This window comes from Jatropha curcas, chromosome 11 (assembly GCF_041381405.1).
Source record: "Jatropha curcas cultivar XTBG-Jc1 chromosome 11, XTBG_Jcur_1.0, whole genome shotgun sequence".
Taxonomy (NCBI): domain Eukaryota; kingdom Viridiplantae; phylum Streptophyta; class Magnoliopsida; order Malpighiales; family Euphorbiaceae; genus Jatropha; species Jatropha curcas.
Genome location: NC_143161.1, coordinates 1,033,473 through 1,053,943, shown reverse-complemented (window position 1 = coordinate 1,053,943; position 20,471 = coordinate 1,033,473). Strand labels below are relative to the sequence as shown.

The window sequence follows — 20,471 nt, the reverse complement described above, 5'->3', positions numbered from 1 at the left end:
AGACAATATTACGTAGATTGGACAATGATGTGGACATCGAAAGATAAAGCAGGTTGGTAGAACATGGGGTTCTTAATCCTCAGGGGACAAAAGGGTAAGGGTCTCTATTCTAAATTTCTAATGGAAGAGATGTTTAAGCATAGCCTTTCATTTTAGAGGAACCGATGTTATCCTGATGGTGGGTTCTTGTTTGAGAGAATTAATACTTTAGGTGAAAGGACTCTTTTATCTAACAAAATTCGGTTTTCAAATTTCTTAATCATCTATCTATTTGTAAAAACTTATTAATCATAAGTGATCACCATCAGCATTTTTCTAAGTAACTCGAAACTTTGTACTATTCTCCTCTTTGGGGATTATTATTATTTCAGAACATGCAAATAAAGCTATTGGTCCATTGTTCAATGCTAAAAAAATATGCAAATACTAATATTTAAGAGCTGGTGATGGTGGACTGCACATGTACATTAAGGGAAAAAATGAGATATTACGTGGCATGGTGTTTACAGAGTAACAATCACCAATTAAATTATAAAAAAAAAAAGTTTAATTCTCTTATTATTCACCACTAGCCATTTAAAAAATGATGAACACTAAGTCCAATCCAATGCAAGTTGGCTAGTGTTTTATAGTAGTATAACCTAACTCATCGTGGCATTGCTGAATAACCCGCCTCAGATAAGGAGCCCACTAAGTAGCAAATTGGGTATTACTAGTGGGGCCCACCAACGTCTCTCCTCACATGAGCACACAGTTGATATGCCACTGTTGCATTTATTACATGAGCCATGCTTCTTATTAATCTATGCAAGAAATGACGTGGCACCTTCAACTGCTTTTTGTATAATATATTTGCCTAATGCACTTGATAATAATGGAATGAAATTGATTTGGGTTTTCCTAATGGTATACAGGAGAAATATTAGTTGCTTTATGTTTATTGATAGGAAAATCACAGCCCATTTCATTATCCTATAATTATCTCGTAATGCAACAGAAAATTTAAGACTGTAACGCCATAATTGAAGAAGAGGGGAGGCGGAGGTGGAGGTGGAGGTGGAGGTGGAGGTGGTGATGGTGGTGGTACTTGCAGGCTATGGACCATCTTTGGGTCATTATTACTGGTTTTGCACATCAGTGAGTGCGGGCAATGGCATCTCCCTCACCTTGCGCTTTTACCGGGAACAGGGTCCAACGATTTTCTAATTAATCATGAGAGTGCCAATTTTTTTGGGTACAAAAAGTGTCAATTTATTAATGATGAGTGCATAAGGTGTTTCTTCAAAATGAAAATCCCTTAGGACAGAGGAAAATGTGGTCCTTCTGTATAATTGCTTTCGATGCACCTCCTTCGATTATTGAAAATTAAATATGATTATCAAGAGTTAGTCATTAGTAAAACCTAAATTTATGTCTTTAGAAGTTAGTTAGAACTGAAAGTTTGAAATATTTGCTATTAAACGTTTTATTTGAATCATTTAAAAAATTTTATTTTTATTATTTCTTAAAACACTTAAAACATCTTATATTTTTTGAAAAAACAATTACAATAAAATGCCGTATATTTCGATATTTAAAGAGTATATAATTATGATAAAATTTTGAAATCAAATAGGGAATCTTTATAAGACTATAATCTCGAACCCATTTTTTAAATTTTTATTTAAAATTTAAATATATAATTTATAATTATATATGAGTAAGTTAAGATCTGATTAGACGATTTTATAAATGATAAGCAACTATCTAAGTTTGTTTTCCACAATCTCAAGTGCCAACTTATGATATTTAAACACTAATTGCTAAGGTCGAATATTTCCTTAATTAACATAAAAGATTTTCTAGTTAAAATAAGGTTTGCAAAAAATAAAAACAAAACTTTCCTGAAATTAAGGAGAAAACTCAATTAAAAAAATAAGAGAACCACGTGTCTCCAGCTAAACTGAATGGAAGATTGACTGCCAGCTGTTTTTCTTGTTATTATTATTTTTTCAATAATACCAGTATTAGTTAGTAGTAGCAAACTGAAATCGAGTATATTATGTTGTTAATTATTCCATTATTATCTTTAATTATAGAGATTCGAGAGCATTAGCTGTTAGTAACGATTAGATGCTTCAAAAATTTTTTGCCCTCGTGCTATGCCACCAATCCATAAACGTGGGTTTAAGAAGACATCACGTGACCTCCCACGTGATTCTCTGTCTTTGCGTCAGATCATTAATCTTAGACTCTTTGGTTTTGCTTCCGAAATGTCATTCTTTTGTGCAATTAATTGATTAAATCACTGGGGAGGTACCCTATAATCTTATTATATATTTCGTATGCAATAATTTTTTAAATAGCTTTTAGTGTTTATATTATTTTTTATAGTATTCAGTATTATAGCGTTTTATAAAAAGTTAAATCGTGTAACGTTTAGCTTTTTAGCATTTTATGAAATCATACTAAAACAATTAACAGTTAACGTTACTAAAATAACTAACGACAACCAAAACAATTAATTTTGCCGAACATATTTTGAATCGCAATGAGTTTAAAAATTTTGAAATCAAACTTGGTTTGAGACTTGAAAGTCGATTTCAATTTATCTAAATTTATTTATTTTGAATATCTAAAGCTCAATAAACGTGTTATGCTAATTAGGTATGGTCTGATTGAATTAATTATATATCATAGAAAAAGTGGTAAGTGTGTCTGAGATTTAATCATTTCCATAGTACAAATTATTATCAATTTAGTAGATATTATTAAAAAGAAAGGTTATCCGTGTTGTGTAGCGTATAATATTATTTCTATTCATTTAACCTCGTATGAATAAAAAAAATAATAATAATATTATTATTATTACTATTATTATTATTATATAAAATATAGGAGCTCGAGCTTGATTCAAGTGAATAATTTTGAATTTGTTTTGATTTTAAGTTCAAACTTTTCACGAACGGGCTGAACTCATCTGTACTCTAAATTAAAAATTTATTAAACTTTGCTTTAATGTTTTTGAAACGAATTTGAACTGATATAATTATGAACTTCGTACCTAGGATATTGAAGTCATTTAACAGAAACACATGGACATCATTGTAATAAAATAAATTGCATGCAGATTGGGATGGCAATATTGCACGTTCCCAGCTTTTCCAATTGCTTAGTTGTTGAATTGGAAATTTGGGTCGGATACCAAATTGGCCCAATCATAAATTAAAGAGCCTATTAAACTACCAATTACCAAAAATGACCCCCCAACAGCCCTATCTTCCCCACAACTTTACAAAAATGCCCCCAGCTCCTAAACATGCATAAACGCTGAAGCTGAAGCCTGGTTTCCTTTTCTCTATCCTCTGGCCCTGGGTCAGAGCTTCAGAGCCGAACTGATACCACAAGTGGCCCTGACGCAAATTCGTTTAATCACAGGACCGATCGTTAGTCCAGTTTTGCACTGCTGGTCCACCATGCGCAACGGAAAGAAACAATTCTTAAATATTAATGAAAAAATATATATATCAATAAAAGATAAGTATTTTCTGGTTATGAATTGAAGGTCAGAACATCAGAAAGGGCATTTCTGTAACTAAAAAGTGGAATGTTGTTTTCGAAGAAGAGTGATTGGTCAGGATATCATTGATGGCAGCGTGATGAGATATCACATAACCTGTGTTTGGATCTTTTTTCCGTCAAAATGTAAATGAGTTGAAACTTTGCGTACAAAACTATTTCCGTGAAAATTTCAGCTTCCGTTCAGATTCAAATCTCTGCCAATTTTTCAGACTTCCATGAACCTACAGTTCATTGGAAGTTTTCAATTTCTACGAATAACTTGTGTTCCGCGTGTCAAAATTTTTTTCTTTCCATGAAATCGTTTTTACTAATTGAATTTTTTTTTTATTTTATATTTCTGTTTATTTTTTTAAAATAACTCGCTGAAAAATATTTTTTAAATAACTTATTTTTCTTGTTTAGTTGTAATATTGAAAATTAATTAAAAATATTAAAATTTTTATCTCACAAGACCATAAAAAATATTAATAATAATAGAAATTTTAAAATTTAAATATTTTATTGTTAAATAGGAAAAGAATGAAAAAAAATATAAGTGATGAAAGCCGCGGGTGGCCGATGATGGTAGCCTGTGGTAATAGTCGGTGGTAAATAGTGACTAGTAGTAGTGACTATAATGATTAATAAATTAAAAATATGGATTTTTAAGATTTGTCAATCCGAAAAATATTTTTCTTAAAAAATGACTTAATTTTCCTTTGAACAGAAAAATATTTTCCATTAACTTATTTTTCTGAGCGTCCGAAACAATGAAAAATTATGAAAAATATTTTTTCACAAATTATTTTCCGTTGACTAGTTCTTTTATTTGATATAAATGTTTCGATCAATGAACTTGAAATAATACCTCTCAAATTGACAATGAATATTGGTTTAGTTTTACTATTTTGAATCTCATAATTAAATCTAAATTTATTAGAGTAAAAACTTTTTAGTTCATTTTAAATCTAAAAATATGAAATTTTAAAAGATATTTTTCACAATAATTCATAGTAAAAGCAATTCCAAAATTTTCTCTTTTCCAAAAGAAATAAGTAAGTATTAAGAAAGAAAGACAGTTATTTTATTAATTTTTTTTCTCCTCTACTTTTCAGTTTCACCATCCGACGGAAAAATCACCAACGGCGAGCGGGGTTATAATTGGAAAACAAGACAAAAAGAAAAGGAAAACAAATAAATGGCCAAATTTTTTTTCTGTTTTTTATAATTCGCAGCTCCTTTGACTCAAATCCTCGAGTTTACATTCTAACATCCACCATATGCGCAGTGCGCATTGCAAGGTCCAAAATCACGTACGTGGCGGGAAATGGGACGTTGTGTGCATTGCGCACCATAGCACAGGTTAGGTGTCGTAGGCTATGATATCCTCGTCTCTCTCTCCCTCTCTCATTTGCCATCTCTGTGTTAGCTTCAGCTAAAATGGGAGTGAATAAATAAAATTATAATACTATAAAATCGTTTTAAAAAGTAAAAAATCGCTATTTTATAATTAACTTTTTTTTTTCTGATAATAATTTTGTTTTAGTATTTTATTAGAAATATTCTGTCTGTTGCTTTTGCTATAATACGCAAGTGCCTGAGCTTCTTTCTTCTTTGGCCTCTATACCCACAACAAGCTTCCTAAATTTAGAGAAGAGAGAAAGCTTTCTAGTGCTTCCATAAGACAGTCCTCTTTCTCTTAACTTGGAAAGTCTCAAAGGCATAACATTTCCACCTAAAGGTGTAAACCCAATCATTTCTTGTCTCTTTTTTTGTCTTAAAAAATTATCCATCAGAGTTTTTGTGTTCTACATTTTCTTTTTTAGAAATTTTAGTGTTAATGGTGATTTGAGCTACGGTGACTTGGAGGGGATTGTGTTTTGGCCAACTATATAATGGATCGTAATTCGAAGAGGAAGAAGGAATCGCTGGAGTTGCCAATCGAGTCAACTCGGTCATCTCCATTTCCTGACGAGGTACTAGAACGCGTTCTGGGACTACTGAAATCTACTAAAGACCGGAGCTCGGTTTCTCTGGTATGCAAGGACTGGTACAACGCTGAGAGCTGGTCGCGAACTCATGTTTTTATTGGTAATTGCTACTCAGTTTCTCCCGAGATCGTTGCTCGTCGGTTTCCGAAAATCCGCAGTGTTACCCTTAAAGGGAAACCGAGATTCTCGGACTTCAATTTGGTCCCTCGGAATTGGGGTGCTGATATTCAGTCTTGGCTGCTTGTTTTCGCCTCCAAATATCCATTTCTGGAGGAGCTTAGGCTTAAAAGAATGTCTATTACTGACGAGAGCTTAGAGTTTTTGGCCTTCAACTTTCCCAACTTTAAAGCTCTCTCGCTTTTAAGCTGTGATGGGTTCAGTACCGATGGGCTTGCAGCCATTGCCACTCATTGCAAGTACGGATTTTCCTCTAATCTGCTGCTTATTTCTTTGTTGGCTATTCAATTTTCGCTTAAAATTTTGTGTTTTGTGTTTTTAATTATTAGTATTAATTGTGTGCTTTGCATTTATTGTCTCTGTTATTGGGTTAAGATCCATCATCTGTTTGTGGGTATTAGACAAACGTTTTGAATGTATTGTTCTGTTCATTGTTTTTGAGTTTGAGTTTGAGTTTGTGAAATAAGTGGGCTGGTTTCTGGTTTTCGCTTGTAAAAGGTACCAGTGCTAAATTGATAGAAGTGGTTCTACTATTTTGCGTTTACACTTTTTTTTTTTTAACTCTAATTTCCTTTTCTTGATTTGATGTTTGATCTGTTGAAGGGCATTTATTGGTTTATGGCATATATTTGATGTCGTTATCGGCTCAAATATCCTTTTTTTTTTTTTTTAAATACAAATTTCTGTGTTTCGTTGTATGTATTATTGGGTCAATTATTTTCATGGACATTGGTCTTGCTACTGCTACTTGGTTGCTTAGTAGATACAGTTGTATGTATTATTGGGTCAATTATGGATCTGATATGGTTCTTGTATTTTTGTTTTTGTTTTTTTGTTTTTTTTTGTTTTTTGTTTGCCTCCTTCCCTCCCCATTTCAGGATTCTCAAATTGATTTTCGTTTTCATTTTCCCTAATAAGATCTCTCTAGAACTAAGGACTACTCTGGGATAAATCTCTGCAGCCATAAATCAAATACCTTCTTGGCCTTATGGATCATAACAATTTATTTGACTCTATTTACGTTGCCAGAAAAGCAGGGGCTTAATGGCATTACTTATGGTTCTATTGTTCCACTTCCTTTCTCCTGTGCTTGTTAATGCTTTATTTCTCTTTTGTTCTGATGTGACATTTGACCTGTTAATACGCATTTATTGGATGGCATAATCCTTTTGTCAACTTGTCATCCACTGCACAAGTACGCACACATATATTGGTGGTTGGTTGGTTCACTGAGCAGTAAGCAATGACTAGGGATATGAATGAATGAATAATACTCAAGATGCTTTGTATAGCGTTGGATATCTTCTTGGCGGTGATAAATATGGGAATTATTTCTGTCAACATCTGCTTGGACTATTAGAAAAATAAAAAGTAGAATAAAAAGAAAAGGTAGCATTTTTTTTTTAATTTGTGATATCAGTACAAATAAATTTGGGCCAGCTTGCATTTTCTTTTTTTAAAATTTTTGGAGCCACGATAACCTTTCTAATGATTTACATACATTTGAATGCACGGTCATTTCCTTGAATGTGGTTTGGCTACATAGGCATCATTTGAGAGAAGACCGGTGGAGGTAGAGGTTTTTCTTTATTTTAGCAGTAACCTGATGTGGAGAACCTGGTTATTTTTATTTCATTTTAGCGACTGAAACTACCCTAGTTAATCTCTTCTCCCAATAAATAATCTAGATACTTGCTGATTCAATTGGAGAACTTTGTGCTGATGTACCACCAGCTAATTGTTATGGATTCGTTATTCTGGTTTATTGACATGTTATGAAGTTATCACTTGGCATGAGCAGGATTAATTTTCCTTGTGTCAAGTGTGCAACATTATATGCTCAATTATTTTGCTTTAATATGATCCTTTCCCCTCGAACTTTGTATAGCTCAAACAGAAAGATAATAAATTACAAAGGCTGAAATAATAATTAATGATTCATGAGTACTTTATATCGAGCTGCTGTTGTTTTTCTTCATCTTCCCTAAAAGATCTATTGTAAGTTTATAGCTCCTCAATTTCATAGAAATTGTACTATTTAGGGTATTGTTTGGCCATTCTTCAGCTATCTTTCTTGCTGCCAGCCTCAGATGGTGTATGCTAGATATCTTGTATGTGAGGGAATTTCTAATTCTTGTTTGGTTTCAGGAATTTGACTGAGCTTGACATACAGGAGAATGGTATTGATGACAAGAGTGGCAGTTGGCTGAGCTGCTTTCCTGAAAACTTCTCATCATTGGAAATATTAAACTTTGCCAACCTAAATAGTGAAGTCAATTTTGATGCCCTTGAGAGACTTGTGACTAGGTGCAAATCATTAAAAGTCCTGAAGGTCAACAAAAATATTTCCTTGGACCAACTACAGAGGCTGCTCGTCGGTGCCCCACAGTTAACAGAGCTTGGTACTGGCTCTTTCTCACAAGAGCTGTCTACCCAGCAGTACACTGATCTCGAAAATGCATTCAGTCATTGTAAGAACCTAGATACCCTTTCTGGTTTATGGGAAGCGATGGCACTATATTTACCAGTTCTCTACCCTGCTTGTACAAACTTGACCTTCCTAAATTTGAGCTATGCTGCTTTGCAAAGTCTTGAACTTGATAATCTTCTTCGTCACTGCCCACAACTTCGCCGACTATGGGTAAGAAACCATTTTCTTTCTTTCTTTTTTCCCTATCCATTTATGTTTCTGGAAGACGGATACCTTCATTCTCTTTCGCTATACCATATGTTTGTCCTATCTTGCACAACTTGGATTAGCTATTCAACAATCACTATTTCTGTAATTGGATATTTTGTTTCAAATGTGTCAGAGTCCTAGAAAGCTTCTCTTGTTCTTGATTGTTCTATTGTATTCCCAGTTGTGCTTAATGTTTTTATGGAAACACCCTGAATATTTTGCTGTCTGTGTATGCTACACATCTTTTATATAATTTAATCATGCATATTACATCAATCTTTGGGTCTGGATATATATCGTTGTCCTGAGTACATGGAATATATAAGAGCTTGAGATATTCAAAGAATAAAAACCCGACAGGTCATTTACCCTGGCACTTTTCCTAGCTTTACTTTTGAAACTATCATTTAAAACACTGGTTGAGCATGAAGTAAGTCATAGACAAGCCTTCACAACTTCAGTTCTCTTGGGGGTTTAATTGTAATCTTGTTGCAGGTCCTGGACACTGTGGAGGACAAAGGGCTGGAGGCTGTTGGATCACACTGCCCTTTGCTGGAGGAACTCCGTGTATTCCCTGCGGATCCCTTCGATGAGGAAATTATACATGGGGTGACCGAAGCAGGGTTTGTTGCTGTGTCTTATGGTTGTCGGAGACTTCACTATGTTCTCTACTTTTGCCGGCAGATGACGAATGCTGCAGTAGCTACAATTGTGCAAAACTGTCCAAACTTCACTCACTTCCGTCTCTGCATAATGAATCCTGGTCAACCAGATTACACGACAAATGAACCCATGGATGAGGCTTTTGGTGCAGTTGTGAAGACTTGCAATAAACTTCAGAGACTTTCAGTTTCAGGTCTCTTGACAGACCTGACATTCGAGTATATTGGGAGGTATGCAAAAAATTTGGAAACTCTTTCCGTAGCTTTTGCTGGCAGCAGCGACTGGGGGATGCAGTGTGTACTAGGAGGTTGTCCAAAGTTGAGAAAACTTGAGATAAGGGATTGCCCATTTGGAAATGCAGCTCTTCTCTCAGGTTTAGAGAAGTATGAATCTATGAGGTCACTTTGGATGTCATCCTGCAAAGTGACAATGAATGGCTGTCGGCTATTGGCAAGGGAAATGCCTAGATTGAATGTGGAGGTAATGAAGGAAGAATGGAGCGATGACAGTCAGGCTGATAAAGTTTACGTTTACCGTTCTGTTGCCGGACCAAGAAGAGATGCCCCTCCTTCTGTCCTCACTCTTTCAGGTTTATAACTTAGGTAACCCGTCTCTCTCTTGTACACAACATGAAAACAAATAAAACACTCAGTTACATATACACAGAAGTACATGCATAGGTTTGTGCACATTCACATACATTAAGTGACATTGACAGGCACTCTTTAGCTGGCAGGAACTTCAGAGCATGGGTTGCCTGTTAGTGCCTCTCCTTTATGAGGGGAAGGTACACAAGCTCAATATGGGAGGGGAAATCCCCTTTATTCCCCTGCTTTTTCCTTTTGATCATAGGTAGCTGAGTTGCCTGCATAATTCTTGTGGTTGGTTGAGTTGAACTATTCTCCTGGCAACCATTATGCAGTGACTGCAGTATAGGTTAGTATTTATCAGGAAGCACTTTGCAACTAGACTGAAGAGTGTGTGCTGAAGACATGTATTTATGCCCATCAGTGATTAATTAAGTTACTGTTTTGCCATGGAAGTAATGCACTCTTCAAATTTTCTACCAAGTTTTGTCTTCATGAGGCTCTTTTCATGTATTACTATTCCTGCCCTGTACATAGTGTCACTTGTATCTCTTTTTTATGGCAATTGTATCCTCTACTTCATAGGTTCTGCAGAGAAAGCTTCATTGGATATGCAATTCATATTTGTGATGTGAGTGGGAAGAAGATAAAATGGGTCAAAGAAACATGAATCCATATTTCTACTGCTGTTTATTTTCTCCAAGCAGTGAACAGTGGAATATGGAAGTGAAAAAGATACAATAAAAACAAAGCCTATTCATCAATCCAGAGCTGGAAACACGTTTGCTTCGTCCACTTGATTTACAGCACACCTGAATAGCATAATTGCAATACTGCCAATGTTGAAGTAGATGAAGCAGCCATGGTAATGGGTCACAAAGGAACCAAATTCTGTCCCTACTATGCATTGCCATCCTGGTCCACGGAGCATGTCAAAATCCTGCAACAATGATTTTCAAGGCATAACAAAAGGATGTCATTTTGCGTTCCTTAACAATTCAATATTGAGCTAAAATCAAATTGATTCAGGAGTTCACCTTTTTAATAAAGCGGGCAATATCAGTGGACTCCGTGACATCAAAAATATCAAGGGCCTTTGCAGCTAAGTGAAGTGCATCCTGCTGCATGGTTTGAAGCATGTCAGTCTCACCAACAACAGCTTTACCTTCTAACATGGCTCTGTTCTCGAGTGTGGTGGAAGAGATCAAAAGAGAGAAAGCAGTGAGTACTCAAGGCAAGGTTTGTGGTGAGACTATTATAGCCCTGAATGAAGGAAAGGGTGCAAATTGATTGAAGCCAGGTATAAGGTATCAGCTTATAGGCCCATGGGATAAATACATTTGGATGCACCCAATGGCATATGCAAGTGCAGTAGACAAAGGACCATTTTTTAATCAACGGCTTGTGGGATAGTCAGTGGCAAAAGAGGCTAATTGTTTTGCTGGTCCAAATTATCTTGGAGATGTGGGATGTATGTGGCTGAATGGCTACTATTTGCCAATAATTTCCCTGTGAATGTTCAAAGGTCGATGACTGATTGTCTTTTTGCTTCTGATTCAGTATCGTTTTCTTTTATTTTTATTTGATTCCGAAGACCTTTGAATATGTTTTGTTCTTAGGTCTATTCATTTGTATTGATTCACAATTACTCTCTTCCTAAGAATTTGGAGACTTGGAAGTTAACAGGAATGGATACTTTTGAAGCTCTTTCTTATAGTTTATACTGATGGTTGATAATTCCATTTCACATTTTAAATGCTGCAATTTTTTTTTTTGCAATGATTCATTTCATGAGTGAACTTGCGGAAAATGCTACTTGGAACCTTCAAATCCTTCGATTTTGCTACAAACAAACTCAACCGGAGAATTTCTCCAAACCAAAAGTAAAACGAGATATCTCTATTTTTATTGGTTTGATATATAGCATCTTTCTACAGAGCCATTGGAAAGCTGATTGCAATCCATGTGTTTTGGACCTAAAAGTAATTATATTGGGCTGGTCTGGGCCGCTCTTAGCTGGGCCATATAAGAAGATTTGTGATCGGGGGTAGTTCATATACAGAGTCACGGTGGTTCACGATTGTTTTGTAGGTAGCAAATATCTTCAGGCAAGCCATCAGATCGCTTCCAAAATTTTACTCATAACACTGTATATTTTTCTATTATTTTTTATCGAAAAATATTATAAAATTCAACTTTTTCCTTTGTTTTTATTGTTATTATTATTATTTTGTTTTTTTATCATTCACATCAAATTCAGTCACATTTCCTTACCATGGGTCCCACTCGATTAATCAAAGCCTATTTGTTTCATTGATAGTTTCGGGCAATAGCCCAATTCCGATACCCATATTTTGGAAGGAAGGTGCTCCAATCGATTATTTTATTATCATTATTATTATTCTATCTTTTATTAATATTTACTATTATTATTTATTAATCAAATCACAAAATAAATAACATATTAGCTAATTTTGTAACTTTGAAATCTGAATTATTTCTTGGTACGTACAGCCCTAATTACTATATTTGCAATTACAAAGCATTAATTAGTGTTTGACATTGTTAATCTGTGTCATTCAAATGAAAAGCTAATAAGAGTGACGATAGTACGAGTGACAGAGGTCCATGCCTGATGTTGTGAGGAGTGAGGACACATCATTTTCTTGCATTGTAAGTTGCGAAATCAAAGCCACTCACTCACTATCCCATCAATTTTATCATTTCATTATTACTCCAAAATGCCAGATTCAGCAATTATGTTCTTCATCATCAAACAGATTCTACCATCTCAACTTAACCCATTTTGCTCAGAGAACACTTTCCATTGCCACAATTGTAAAATCAAGATTATTTTCGGATTAAGATCAATATTACTTGACAACCCATATCATTTAGATTGCTTATTAAATACAAAAAACACTACATCTTGACATTTTTGGCTCCACATTATCCAAAAACTATTTAATGGTTTCACAATCTTTAGATTAAGACTAATGAAAAAGAAAATAGTCATTATCAGCACCTGTAGCTTCCTTAATTTAAGCTGTACATCAGCAGATTTTCAAATCTGATTACGTATTGGTAAATACAACTTAGCTTAAGCTACGTTTATTCTTATAAATAGATAGTTTACAGGTTAATTGCGGAACTTGCCACTAAAGGGTCCTATTTAATTATGGAAATTGAAAGATTGAAAATTTTTATTATAGTTGGAAAATATAATACAAGGAATTGCGACACCAAATCTTTATATCCACATCAAGCAATCTCTTTTCTTATCAAACTTTATAAAAGGTTTGATGTTGTTATTGTTTTTTTTTTTTCTCTTTCTCTCTCTCAACAGAGTAGTAGATGGGCATGAAAATTTTGCTGTATATACCTTTCTCTTCAAAGCCAAGGTATATAGTAGCCACAACTTTTTCCTTGTTGAATTTCCCTTCTCCTGTACTCAAAGTTACATGTATCCCAAACTATCAGTTTCTTGCTTTTGTATACAAATGGAGATATGTACCTAACACTCCACATATATCCCTATGTTTCCAACAATATCATTTTTTACTGCCTATAAAGTTAAGGGTATTCTTTCTTTTCCACCTGAGTTAACCCGTCGGATATATTTCCGAAAGAAAAAGGTGAAAGAAATACTTCACAAATGTCAGAGATAAATTCTAAAGCAATAAGAAAGACCCCACTACCACTACATTCAGAGTAGTAAAGATGCAAAGTTAAAATTATATGCTATGAAGAGAAGGAAGGCAACAAACATTTTCTGATGCAGTCACTAGGCCAGCAGACAGTGGCCTACTTACAGAAAGTTCATCGCTGAAGACAACCCAGAAAGAATTAACATCTGAATTTTCCACATGTTTAATTTTTATTTTCTTTTTCGAAAAAGATAATTTGTAATTTTTGTATATATGTACGTACATTTACAAGTCCTAAAGTAGATTAACAGAAGTTAATACTAATTAATGTCCATCCAAACCACATAACTCCAGCTAATTTAAAGCATGCTAATCGCCAAAAGATTCATAAAATAAGAATCCGTGACCAGCAGAATAATAATGGATAAACTTTTGTCTTGAAGTGAGACAAACTCAGAGCATAATTAGTCTCCTAATTATTTTATTAATATATTTTAATTTATATATTATCTCATTTGTCATTTTCTATGGTTTTAATCTTCTTTTTACCCTTTTTTTTAATTATATAATTTTATTATATGAACAACTACCAGAAATTCCGTTAAAGATTATTCCTCAAGCTTAATTTATAAATAGTCAACATGCTTTGTGGTTTCTTTTTGTAAAATTGTGTTGACATGAGAGAACCTTTTGGATTTCTTTTTTTTTATTTTTTGGTTTAGCACCACCTCAAACAACATAGCGACCTTGACAAAGTCAATTAAATTTAAAAACCACAAAGGTCATGACTTAATTAAAGAAACTTAATAAGTTAGTACACTTTATGAGATTAAAATGAAAATAAATTAGATTTGGGCCAATTAGACTTTAAACATTTAATAAATGACAGACAGAAAAGAATAGAAAGGAAAGAAAACCATGAGTGAAGGCTTCATCTCCACTTGGTATTAAAAAGGTGACTGCTAGCTCAAGGCATCCAACAAAGCCCTTCACATGGTGGGGTGACCTTTATGTCTTCTCTATCCTCCCACAATATTGAAAGCTACTCATTTCTTCTTTTCACCCTATCTAAGCACTCTCTTCTTATTAGGGCGTGGTCCATCGCCCTTCCCCCAGGCCTTTTGTTTTCTCTCAACCTCCCTTTAGCAGCCTGGAATAAGCAATTTTCCTAACTATGTACATGTTTTTCCTAAAGATCTTAATAAATTACTGTCTCAAAATTATAAAATGCGAATGTCCCCTTAAGACTAATTATATTTCTTTCATCTAATTGAGAATATATCATTTATATTCATTGATTGAAATGAATAAATCATCTTTCGGCAATATTAAATATTCGATTATTAAAAAAACCACTCATGAAAAAGAATAACTACGAATTCTAAAATGAAATTAATATTACATATTACATGGATTGTTCATTGAAAAAATAATAATAAAAAAAAGAATAATTAATTCATCTTCGCTGAACAATGCATAAACCTGTGGAGTGCATTTACTGAACCAGAGTGCTCATATTCTTAACGGCAACATTCTTAAAAACTGCACAGGTGGATTATTGGTATTTGAAAAATGTTGTTGAGAAGAGTAAAAAAAAGTTTGGTAACTCTCAATATAGAGTAATGAAGGGAAAGGTTAACTAATACCTTCCACCGTTAAGTCCAAGTAAAAACAAAAATAATACAGTTTCTGAAGCATGTATAGTAACTTTCACAACACTCTGTGTTTTGCATTTTACTACAGGCAAAAACGACAACCAACAACGTTCTAGTAATCCCAATACGTACTTGATTAATCCACATGAACAATAGGCAAATCATATAAAATCCGCAGGGAACACCTACCCATACCTGAGTGAATCAGTTCTTGGTAAAAACTAGGACAAAATAGTAATATAGTGTGACAGTTTTTTTAAGATAGTAATTAGCTATTGATTTTGGATTAAATGACATAAATGCCCCTGACTTCGTAAGGACAGTTGCGTAAATGCATTGTTACATCCAATTCAGTTGCTGTTAGTCAGAAGATAAGCACAGATAACAGATAGAATAGATAGATGTGCAGCTAGTATCTCATGTGCTTCTCTCTCTTGACGGAAAAATTCATCTCTTAGATTCTGCATTTGGAGATACCATATGGGTTTGTTTCAAAGTCATTAATAAAACACAAAAAAGAGAAAACAAAATGAGACAGGAAAATCCAATACACGACCAGACCTCATCAGAATCTTCATCGACGTCGACATCCATTCTCAGGGAAGCTATTGAGGTTGTATCTTCTTTAATCTCCTTTTCTCATGGAACTAGAGTTTTTGCAGTGAAATGGCAACTATTAAGAAACAAGTTAGAAGAGCTACAGACAAGCCTAATCGCTATGGAGAATTGCGATTCCAATCAAAACACATTGCTGTCAAGTCTCATGTCTGCTATAATAGAAGCTGCCAACAACTGCAACGATCTTGCTCGAAGATGTGTGGATCTTTCATACAGTGGAAAGCTTTTGATGCAGAGTGATTTGGATGTAATGGCTGCAAAGTTCGATCAGCTTGTGAAAAATTTATCTGGGATTTGTACTGCAGGCATTTTAACTCAAGGGTTTGCCATTGTTGTGTCTAAGCCTGGAGTCAACGCTTCTAAAGATGACATGAGGTTTTATGTTAGGGATCTGTTTACCAGGATGAAGATTGGTGATACTCAAATGAAAAGACAAGCGTTGGTCAATTTAAATGAGGTTATTGCAGAAGATGAGAAATATGTGAAGGTAATTGTTGAAGTTGGCGACATTATGCACGTATTGGTTAATCTTCTTGACTCATCTGAAATTGGAATTCAAGAAGAGGCTGTAAAGGTTGTTTCTTTAATTTCTGGGTTTGATTCTTGCAAGTCTGTATTAATTGGTTCTGGGGTTATAGGTCCTTTGGTTAGGGTTTTGGAAAGCGGTAGTGAATTGGGAAAAGAAGCTTCCGCTAGAAGTTTACAGAAATTGACTGAGAATTCTGATAATGCTTGGTCAGTTTCAGCTCATGGTGGTGTCACGGCTTTATTAAAAATGTGTTCTTTTGGTGATTGTAGAGCAGAACTTATTGGTCCTGCTTGTGGGGTATTGAGAAATCTTGTTGGTGTTGAAGAAATTAAAAAATTTATGATTGAAGAAGGTGCTGTTACTAGATTTATCAAGCTTTCAAGATCGAAAGACGAAGCTGTGCAAATAAGTTCAATTGAATTCCTTCAAAATATTGCTTCTGGAGATGAATCAGTTAGGCAATTGATAGTTAGAGAAGGTGGAATTCGCGCGTTAGTACACCTTCTGGAGCCAAAAATTACATCCACATATAAATCTAGAGAGATTGCATTAAGGGCGATTGAAAATTTGTGCTTCTCTTCAACAAATTGTATTAGCATATTGACAAGTTACGGGTTTATTGATCAGTTGCTTTTCTTTCTCAAAAATGGAGATGTTTCAGTTCAAGAATTGGCGCTTAAAGTAGCATTTAGGCTATCAGGAACATCAGAGGAAGCAAATAAAGCAATGGGAGATGCCGGTTTTATGGCTGAATTTGTCAGATTTCTTGATGCAAAATCATTTGAAGTTAGAGAAATGGCATCAGAGGCACTTACAAGCATGGTTTCAGTGCCCAAAAATCGGAAAAGATTCATACAAGATGATCGCAGCATTGCCTTTCTTCTTCAATTGCTTGATCAAGAAGAGGCAAATTCAGCAGGTAATAAAAAGTTCTTACTTTCCATATTAATTTCATTGACAAGTAGCAACAGTGGAAGAAGAAAGATTGTCAACTCTGGTTATTTGAAGAATATCGAGAAACTTGCTGAAGCTGAAGTTTCAGATGCAAAAAGACTTGTCAGGAAACTATCTACAAATAGATTCCGTAGTATGTTGAGTGGAATATGGCATTCTTGAATGTAATTTCTTTTTAAATTTTTTTTTTAGGTTCTTTTTTCACTGTATATTTTACTTAAGCGGGTTCAAATTTACATAATTTTCGAAGTCTTGCACTTTGTTTCTAAATAGACTTTTTTGGCTTAATTTGTAACTATATTTAGTACCTAGTGAAAAGATATAACATATTATATTGAACATGTTCGCTCTGTTGATTATAGTAATAGTTGCATTTTTCGTAAAAGACTCGAAAGAGAATGTAATTGCAGCATTTAATTAACATAGCTGGAGAGATTAGATAATATAGTACGAAAAGATATTTTGTATGTATTTGTGAAGAAGCACATGGGAAACCCATGAAACCCAGAGGGGCATGTGAATAGTGGCATTCAATCTTTTGTCCATCTTTACCATTATGGTCACTAAACATAGTGATAGATGGAGCTTCTTGCTGTATTTGCTTGTCTTTTTCTTTTCTCCATCTCTGTCTTTTTGTTCAATAAGACACGTTTTGATGTTTTTGTCTTATGTTACAACTATGTTATATATATATATAATTAAGCATCCAATCCAAAATAAACCAAATTTACCTACTTAGATCACAATTTAGGCATTAAAGCCGTGATCAGTGTTAGTTATCCTTGACTGAACCAGAATGATAAGCCTAACTTAGCTGTAAAAAAAAAAATATATGTAGATATGAGCTAAGATGGGACAAGGTTGGTCCCTCGTTGGCTGCTCTAATAGCAAGGGCCTACTTATTGTAGGGTATGCAATACCGACTTATGATAGTTTCGGCTAACAAATTTGGAAGATAATAAGGGCAGTGGACCATTCTAGACCTGGCTTTAATCCATGACACGATTTTAGTTTTATGAACTTACCAAACAGGCAAACATTAAATTTCACATGCTTGAAGCTCTATCAAGAAAGGAAATGAATTTTCATGTGGGTATTGGAAGATGACATTTGTTTTTTCTGACACGAGAGTTATATAATGCATATAAAGTGTGCATGGCAATGAAGAAGAAGCAGGACTTTTAAAGAGCAATTGTAGATCATTTATTTGAGTTGGGCTATATAAAGGCAAAACACTAGTCAGTAGGATCCAATGTCTTAACTGCAGGTAAATTTCTAACCTATGTTTTTTGGGAGTTGGACCTTTTTGAATCAAGAATATGAGAACCAACTGGCAAATGTTTTGGGAAACTATTTGGGATGAGATAGGTTTTTTCATGGACCCTATCAAACATAACTTTCCAATATGTCAATCGATGGATTGAGCTTTAAGGACTATGTCTGAACATTATTTTTTATGATTAGGCTAATGTAGGTTTCATTTCATTTCATCCTCGAGTCATGAATGAGCTCATCCATAGCACTTAATTAGCATAAAAAAACCCAACTCAATATGGGCTTTTCTGGTTAGCTCTCTCTCTTTTGGGCTCTTGTATGTGCTTTTCCAACTTCTTTGTCTTATTTATGTATCTAATTGTCTGCTTTCTGGGCCTCTGGCCCATTGTAAAAAGCTGGTTATCTTCCATCTTTATTCTTTACAATGCGTTCTGTCATTGGCGCTCCATCTGTTTTTTTTTTTTTTTTTTTTTTTTCTTTTCTCAAACTCTATTTTATAGTAAACATTATAATAATTTTTTCCCTTCATTTAAAAAAATTCTATACTTATATTATAGATTATTATAATTAAAAATGTACAGAAAATCTTTGTATAAAGAAAATAAATTAATTAATTAAAGCAGCCCTAACTTAGTCCACCACTATCATTTAATTTTAGAATTTTAGTGTTGGGGCAATTGCACTTTGCAATTTTTTCCATTTTTTAGTAAAAAAAAAAAAAAAAAAAAGAACACATAATTAAGAAATCATCTGTGTGGCACCAAGAGTTAATGGTGATCTACAAAAGAAGAAAATGGCTGCAACTGTGTCATTGGAATTTCAATAGATGCATTACCTTAGTGCTAGTGCCAACGTGAAGATCATGGGCTTCCCTTTTTTCTATATAAGAGGGACGACTGCTTTGATTTTCTAATTTCTTTTATTTTTTATATATGATATTTTTTTTACTTTGATCTTATATATCAATCTTTCCTAAGAAGTACTGCTGGAAAGGATAAATTGGTAGTTGAAAAGATGAGCAGTAATGGTCATAATAAATGTATAAAACTATGTTTTTTTTTCTGAAAAAAAAAAATTTTTGATTTTGTATTTGAATAATACGAAATAAAGAAACTGAATTTGAGTAGTTGATATCAGTTGATCAATTGTCAAAGAATGGATGATTTATATGGGCCCTTAGAATTATGATCGAAGGAAAAACCCAATTCTCCCAAATTAATTTGGGTCCTTTTACATTTATAGTCAACACTTATTTGTGTCAGCTTCAAAATGGACATTACATCACACTTCCAAAATTTGTGGATGCTATAACGACACTTCTAAAATCATTTTTTTATTGTTTTTTTTATTAAATTCAATAGCTCGAAAAAACATTAAAAGCTGTACAATAGAATTAATCCTCTCATTGCAGCGGATAGCATTCTGTTTCTAAAAATCATTTCAAATAGTATGTCCTGAAATGTTAGTATATATTTTTTCTATTTGCTTTCATGATTTTGGCATTCCATTGTTTTTGTCAATATGCACAGTGTCAAATGATTCATCTCCTTTATCCTTAATTTTGTCCAATTCTTTATAACTTGTAAAATGTAATACTTTGAAACAATTATGTGATTGGATTTATTTATTTCTAATTTTTAATTTACTCAATTATATATAATATTTTTTATTTATGTATATAAGAAAATGACCGTTAAGGCCCACATCTCCACCACATACACGGAAAAAGGACAGCAACCTGTAACTTTCATCCCTGCCACTGAGACGTACACGCGCACCTGAGGTCCTGACTCCTGAGCGCGAATTGAGCGCAATTTCCCAACTATCTGGTTTCTTTATGTCATCAGAACTCATAAACCCTCTAAAAAAGGAGAGAAATGAAGCAGAAGTTTCACATCATAAGCTTTTCTCCGATAGGAATCTGTCACTGATGTACTGAAAAATTGCTATCAGAGGATTCAGACTCTGTATATTGCATTTCTCAGTTTAATTAAAAAAAAAAAAGCTGGAAATATAGCAGCTTCCATTTTATTATATTAATATATACGAAATGAAATTGTCTTTTTCTTGGTTTTTTGTCATTTTATTTATCCTCGTGCTTCTGCCTTCTGGGTTATGGCATGAAGATTAATATATTATTGTTTCTGGAATTTAT

At 33.9% G+C, this 20,471-nt stretch overlaps 3 protein-coding genes across 4 annotated transcripts; 2 read left to right on the top strand and 1 right to left on the bottom strand.

Moving 5' to 3' along the window:
• The first annotated feature begins 4,946 nt into the window (after nucleotides 1–4,946).
• LOC105649454 (protein TRANSPORT INHIBITOR RESPONSE 1) lies at nucleotides 4,947–11,359 on the top strand. 2 transcript variants are annotated; one of them, XM_012236095.4, is made up of 4 exons: nucleotides 4,947–5,947; nucleotides 7,857–8,349; nucleotides 8,884–9,640; nucleotides 10,224–11,359. In XM_012236095.4, exons 1-4 carry the CDS (start codon nucleotides 5,436–5,438, stop codon nucleotides 10,271–10,273), a joined length of 1,812 nt encoding a protein of 603 aa, XP_012091485.1. In that variant the 5' UTR covers nucleotides 4,947–5,435; the 3' UTR covers nucleotides 10,274–11,359. The 2 variants fall into 2 exon arrangements, with proteins under 2 accessions (XP_012091485.1, XP_012091486.1); XM_012236096.4 differs by having other exon boundaries at nucleotides 4,949–5,947; nucleotides 8,884–9,653.
• On the bottom strand, nucleotides 10,399–10,813 carry LOC105649455 (dynein light chain 1, cytoplasmic). The gene is made up of 2 exons (XM_012236097.4): nucleotides 10,676–10,813; nucleotides 10,399–10,578 (listed from the first exon to the last, which is right to left on the bottom strand). Exons 1-2 carry the CDS (start codon nucleotides 10,811–10,813, stop codon nucleotides 10,399–10,401), a joined length of 318 nt encoding a protein of 105 aa, XP_012091487.1.
• Nucleotides 11,360–15,301: 3,942 nt separating the features above from the next.
• On the top strand, nucleotides 15,302–17,290 carry LOC105649453 (ARM repeat superfamily protein). Its single transcript, XM_012236093.4, has one exon. The coding sequence runs from the start codon at nucleotides 15,470–15,472 to the stop codon at nucleotides 17,201–17,203; it is 1,734 nt and encodes a 577-aa protein (XP_012091483.1). The 5' UTR covers nucleotides 15,302–15,469; the 3' UTR covers nucleotides 17,204–17,290.
• Nucleotides 17,291–20,471: the final 3,181 nt, after the last annotated feature.